The sequence below is a fragment of the Musca autumnalis genome, unplaced genomic scaffold (assembly GCF_047663935.1).
Source record: "Musca autumnalis isolate F117 unplaced genomic scaffold, ASM4766393v1 scaffold_5, whole genome shotgun sequence".
NCBI classification, from domain to species: Eukaryota; Metazoa; Arthropoda; class Insecta; order Diptera; family Muscidae; genus Musca; species Musca autumnalis.
Window position 1 is genome coordinate 207,771,069 of NW_027412088.1, and position 6,624 is coordinate 207,777,692.

Here is a 6,624-nt window from a genome sequence, read left to right on the forward strand (position 1 = left end):
TATGGTTTTAGGGCTATTTATGAAAATTAGTAGTTACATAAAATAGTTAAAAAATAACTAAAAGTAATTCATTAGAAATATGCCATTTGAGAAAAACATACACACAATGGAAGGCGTATTGTCAGTAAAAATGTCCATACATATTATATATAGTATCTATGTACAGAGAAGTGCAAAGAAACATTGGTATCGTAAAACTAAAATTTTGTTAGTTTAGGTTATAGGTTGCGCAGCTGCTGTAGGTAGCAACCACTCCACTCGAAGACCTTGTGGTCCATTCTGATCATCCTGGCTTTGAGTAGTGTTGAAAGTTGGTATGTATATGAGTTGATTGGTTATAAAATTCTGCTAACTTAAAATAACTTTTATTTGATTTGATTTTTTCAATCGCTTTTGGGTTTCAAATCATTAACGGTAGGCTGTAGAAACTCTTCGACAGTAGCCTCAACTATACGATCCAGTGTGGCGCAAGGCTGGCCAATTTTTCTCCTCGGGTTTGGCACACATTTTGGCATAGTATTTATAGTATTTGATTTTTGGTTCTGTACCACTTGTACGCAATCTTATTACCAAACCATTTTCAAATGTAAATGTTATCATTTGTGTACTGGAACACTGGAAGTGTAGCTTTGCCATCGGCCTGAGAGGTATAAACACCTGTTGTCAAATCTCTTACATTTGCTATGGCAAATTCTCCACTTAAAATTGATTTTGGATATGTGTTGGGTTGACCATTTTGGAAATTACGCAAACGATCAAATATCCGTTTAATTACAGGCGCTTTGTCACAGAAAAAAATATGAACAGTTGGTACAATGGTAACCTTACCCAGCAAAATAAATTGGAAGTAGTGCAATGTGGACTAGTTCTGTCACGGCATGTTTTGATGCTGTTCAAACGGAGTCGTGACAAAGGCACTCCAGCCCTCACATTTTAACTGCATTTGGATGCAATCCAAAGAATCACACCCACTTGTCACTTTTTAACAACATCCGGATGCAGTTAAGCGGAGTCTTGAAAAAGGCACTCCAATTCCTCACAATTTAACAGCATCCGGATGCAGTCCAAACAATGGCAAATTCTCCACTTAAAATTAATTTTGGATATGTGTTGGGTTGACAATTTTGGAAATTACGCAAACGATCAAATATCCGTTTAATTACAGGCGCTTTGTCACAGAAACAAATATGAACAGTTGGTACAATGGTAACCTTACCCAGCAAAATAAATTGGAAGTAGTACAATGTGGACTAGTTCTGTCACGGCATGTTTTAATGCAGTTCAAACGGAGTCGTGACAAAGGCACTCCAGCCCTCACATTTTAACTGCATTTGGATGCAATCCAAAGAATCACACCCACTTGTCACTTTTTAACAACATCCGGATGCAGTTCAGCGGAGTCTTGAAAAAGGCACTCCAATTCCTCACAATTTAACAGCATCCGGATGCAGTCCAAACGGAGTCGTGAAAAAGGCACTCCGTTCGCTACATTTTATTAGCAGTTGTTAGAGATCCCTACATGTACATAAATCAGTTTGTACATCTCTACAGACAGCGGTATACATTTTACAAAAAGAGATAAGCGTGTTAACATTTCCAAACATTTGTTAATACAAACTAAATAATATTTAATTTGTGAACGTTTTTCCGGTAACTCACGAGAAGAAAATTTCCGAATGGAGTGCTGTTGGAGTACATGTCGAAAACTTAACTGGTGATGGGAAGACAACCCATTTAGCAAATGAAACAAACAGTTCAGCTATGATTAAATGGAGAGCGGAGGAAACACGCATGTTTGCGATTGAATTCAATGGAGAATTTCCATAATTTGTGTTAATGTAATGTTCTTAATATTTTTGTTTTACACAAATAATAAATGCATTTTTTTTGTTCTTGGATATTTTGTAATGGCTTGCACAATTTCCGCAGAATGCCTGTATCAAAACACGTGCTTTGGACTGCCTCCTATTCTACCCCAAAGGGTTAGTTAAAATGCTATGCCAAAGGGTCAGTTAAAATGCAGTGCCAGAGGGTTAGTTAAAATGCTATGCCAAAGGGTCAGTTAAAATGCAGTGCCAAAGGGTCAGTAAAAATACAGTGCAATGGAGTGCCTCTTTCAGTAGTCACGCTCTTGTAAAAATCATGAGTGAAAATGCATAATTTGATGCACTTCCAGATCACTTGTACATATCATTTAACTGCCTCTTTGGAGGCAAACTTTTTGCTGGGTTATGTTTCATAGATTTCTTGAAGTTTTTCCGATGCGGCACTTACACCATCTTTATCCAAGACTGAGGTAGAGAACATAAAACCGATGGCTTCTTCAAAGGCATATAGCACTTGTTTGCCTTTATTCATCAGTTGTATGGCTTCGTTTCCCATACATTAACCATCTTTCTGGCCCATAGAACGCAATATCTAGCTAACAGTACTGGCAAGTAGGTAACATTCGGCCAAATTTACATCGGAATGTAGAGCTTTGTAATTTTGTACAGACCACCAGCCGATGAGGGCGCCTAATTCGTTGCCATTAAAAACCTGAAAAAAAGAAATTAAAGTAAAAAATCTATATATATAAAAATGGTGTAAAAAATGTATAGTAATTCATAAAATGAGAACGGCTAGGGCGATTTCTGTAAAATTTTTTGTCAGTTATTCGTATTTTCGAGGAGAAGGTCTTACGGAAGAATATTTTGGAAAATCTTTCTGGAAAAGTCGGAAAATTGGAAAAATCGAAAATTGAGTTTTTGTATGAAATTTTATTCCTTAATAGCGAGACGAAGTTCGCCGGGTCCGCTAGTTATTTATAAAAGATTTAGCAGAAGATTTAAGAGCCGTAGATAGAGACAAAGTACAATAATGAGGAGAAATGGTGAGAAGAATCATTAATTCTTATTTTGTATATTGTTTTGGAGTAAACCCAATGGTATAGTTTTTTTATTAATTAGGTTTTTTTAATACAAGGTGGCGCAAAAGTAATCCTCCTAACAGAAAATGCTATAATTTTTGCGATTGGCCCCTAATGTCAGTTCTGTTTTGACATTTGTGTAGTAAACACATGCGAAATACACGTTGATAAACAATGTTACGCTACACTGCTCCAGAACGCGGAATATTGGTGACTATTTATTTTACCAATAATCGGTCGGTGACTTTGGCACAACGTGAATTTCGTCGCAGACGTTTAGCCGCTCACTTCGAAGAGACTGGCACAACACGAGATGCTGCCAGGCATGGCAGACCGCTGAGTATCCGTTCTGCAGAGAATATTGCTGCTGTAGCCGAGGATGTCACGGAAGCGCCTTCGACATAGACCAGACGACATGCCACGCAAATGGGTATCAGTTGACGGTCTTTACAGCGAATTTTGGTACGATATTTGAAGATGTTTCCGTACAAAGTCCAGACGGTGCATCAGCTCTTAAACGCTGACCGCAAATCGCGTCTAACATAGATCAATCCATCCTTAATCACCACCAAGAGGAAGATGATTTTTCATCAAAAATAATCATGAGTGATGAGGCGCTCCAGACTTCTTTTTGTGGGGCTTTTTGAAGTCGCGGGTTTATGTCAACAAGCCTCAGACTCTTTCAGCTCTTAAAGACAATATCCGCCAAGAATGTTAGGACCTATCGCCGGAAGTTTTGGCAAAAGTGATGTAAAATGCCATAAAAAGGGCTCAAATGACAATAAACTGTGGCGGCGGCCATTTATCTGATATCACATTCTCGACTTGTTGTAAAAAAAAAATTAAAAGACCAAATAAAAATAATCCACAAGAAAAATCAAAGTTTTTAATTTTTTTTTTTTAATTACAGCCAAAAAAGTTCGGAAGATTACTTTTGCGCCACCTTGTACTTATTATTTTTATTATTAATTTATAACTTATTTATCTTACTGTTTATTATAGTAGTTATCTTAGTTGATTTACATATATATTTTGTATGCTTATCATTCTTAGCATATGGTCTGTTCTAGAACTGCAAGAATCTACTAATTTTTACTATTTTTTTCCGATAACATAAAGGAAAAATTGTTATCGTAGTAAAAAATAGTAGCTTCTTGCAGGTTCTAGAACAGAGCAATATATATACATTTTTTTCTCGGTTTGGATTTTTTATACATTGGGGAACCAAATTCTTGGTCTTAAAGTGTTAAGTTTACATTTAATAATTGCTTGAAATCATGTTGTATGTTCCATTGAATTGAAGTAGAACTAAGTCCATATTTACATTAGGCAATTTTCCTTGCGGCAATTGCCAGTTTGTCGGTAAGCGAGCGTATTGAGGGGCAAAGGGTTACCATATGCCTCACCTCTCTCTCCAACAGACTGACAATTGCCGCAAGGAAAATTGCCTAATTTAAATATGGACTTACTGTAATGTAATTATTTGGCTGTCTTCAGCTTTGGCATTACTAAGTAAATAAATAAAATAAAATAAACTTAGTAAGTCTGTTTGGAGTAGCTTCATATCCTTCCCACTCACTCATTCCTTGCTTTGGAGTAGTTGAGCATCCCGTCCTTAATATTTTTAAGCTACTATTTTTAAGTCATAAAATTTGTTATTTTATCATAAAATGTATATTTTAGCTTTCTGGAGGTTAAATCCAGGTATATATAAACGGTCTTAAGAATTGAAATGGAATTAATTTGGAGACAAAAACGTCCAAAATCCTTAAATGGACTAAGTATTTCTATTTTGAGAATATAGAAGATAAAACCAATAAAAAAAACACAAATCCGTACAGCCTTATCCCCTTATCCCCCTTCTATATTTTCATGTTACTAACATCAACTCTACTCTTCCTGATGATCGCCAAGGCCTGGTGCTGGAATCGAAACAAATTGCAACTATTGACCTGTCCAAGGCATTCGATACATACATTTGTTACCATCTATTCCTCCATTCCTATTAACACAACCAACTAATAATTTGTCTGTTTTATTTCGCAATAGAAACTTAAAATGTTTTGATATTTAAATACATAATTCAGTCTAGTACAACAAAAAAGCGACTGCACTTAACTTCCACATAAGAGTTCTGAAATCATCACCAACATTAAATGCCTCAAAATTGTCCAATATAAAGTTCTCCTTATATTGACGATATTTAGCAATTATTTGTCAATACCCCACCAGTTGCATCTTATTTAAAATTAACCCGACCTACTTTAGAAAACTACAAGCGCATACCCTCCAACATATTCGTATGTTTATAAAAATCAATCATAAATTTGCCCATTACATAACATATACGCTTGAAAAGAAGCACAAAAATAGTAAAAAAGAAAACAAAATATTTTTTATGCTCAAATTATAAAAGAAATCTCATTTTTATTGGAAACCACAGTTGTTAGTAACATCTTAGATTTTGTTGAAGGCAGCAATATCAACAGATTGTACAAAATCTTCGAATTCTTGGATCTTTTCAGTCAACAAATCAATGGAAACCTTGTCATCTTCAATGACGCACATAATTTGCAATTTGTTGATACCATAACCGACAGGAACCAATTTGGAGGCACCCCACAATAGACCGTCCATTTCAATGGTACGAACATGTTTTTCCATTTCTTTCATGTCGGTTTCATCATCCCATGGCTTGACATCCAACAAGACAGATGATTTGGCAATAAGGGCGGGTTTCTTCGATTTCTTGGCAGCATAAGCAGCAACACGTTCCTCGCGGATTCTGGCGGCTTCAGCATCTTCTTCATCATCGGAACCGAATAGATCGACATCGTCATCATCGGCAACTGTGGGCTTGGCACCGGCAGCTTGTGGAAGTGGAGAACCGCCCCAGGCGGCCTTTTCCGTAGCATCGAAAGATGCAATGTGTTTGTACCAACGGAGAACATGGGGGAAGTCACCAGAAGGAGCCTTGCCTAAGGCATCGAACACAGAAAGATCAGCTTTGCTTGGTTCATAACTGAAAATGCAAAAAGAAGAAAAATAACGTCATCAAAAAATGCCGACGTTTACTTTCACTCATAACCTCACAAATCGTTGCAAGACACCACACTTACCCGCTAATGTAGCTGTTATCGGCCAAGAAATCGTTCAATTCCTTAAGACCTTGTGGGGTTTTAACATCACCGAAAGCCATCTCTGTTGATTTTATTAAAAATTATAAATAAAAACTTAAAAATTATCTGGTTCGTGCCAAAGTCTTCCTGCTTGCAACCGGAAAGAACGTGAACGTGGAGTTATTGATGTACTTGGATGGGTATTTTTGCGAAACCGATTATCAATTTATTGCAATTATTTGGTTACTTTCAATTTTTGCAAAATTGTGCGAAGTAATCTTTTGATATTGATACTTTACTATGAACGTATGGCAATTGTAAATAAGACTTAGTCCATATTTACATTAGGCAATTTTCCTTGCGGCAATTGTCAGTTTGTAGGTGAGAGAGGGTGTTGAGAGGCAAAGGGTTACCATATGCCTCACCTCCCTCTCCATCAAACTGGCAATTGCCGCAAGGAAAATTGCCTAATATAAATATGGACTTATATGCCATTTAGATATGGCACCATTATTGGCCTGTTCCGTACTTTATAAAGTGGTAAAAGTCGTAAAAGTTGTAAAAGTCGTAAACGATTTTCATATAAATTTTGTGTAC

At 36.5% G+C, this 6,624-nt stretch overlaps 1 protein-coding gene and 1 pseudogene across 1 annotated transcript; both read right to left on the minus strand.

Annotated features, from left to right (window-relative positions):
* Positions 1-282: 282 nt before the first annotated feature.
* On the minus strand, positions 283-2,382 carry LOC141386933 (glucose 1,6-bisphosphate synthase pseudogene; annotated as a pseudogene).
* Positions 2,383-5,298: 2,916 nt separating this feature from the next.
* eEF1beta (elongation factor 1-beta) lies at positions 5,299-6,324 on the minus strand. Its single transcript, XM_073992607.1, has 2 exons — positions 6,028-6,324; positions 5,299-5,930 (listed from the first exon to the last, which is right to left on the minus strand). The coding sequence occupies exons 1-2, from the start codon at positions 6,105-6,107 to the stop codon at positions 5,366-5,368; spliced, it is 645 nt and encodes a 214-aa protein (XP_073848708.1). The 5' UTR covers positions 6,108-6,324; the 3' UTR covers positions 5,299-5,365.
* Between the last annotated feature and the right edge of the window lie 300 nt (positions 6,325-6,624).

Bases quoted from the DNA above. Each gene is read 5' to 3' on its own strand.
- eEF1beta (XM_073992607.1), bottom strand. From the start codon at position 6,107: ATGGCTTTCGGTGATGTTAAAACCCCACAAGGTCTTAAGGAATTGAAC. The intron at 5,931-6,027 runs GTAAGTGTGGTG...TTGCATTTTCAG, and splicing joins GATAACAGCTACATTAGCGG to TTATGAACCAAGCAAAGCTG.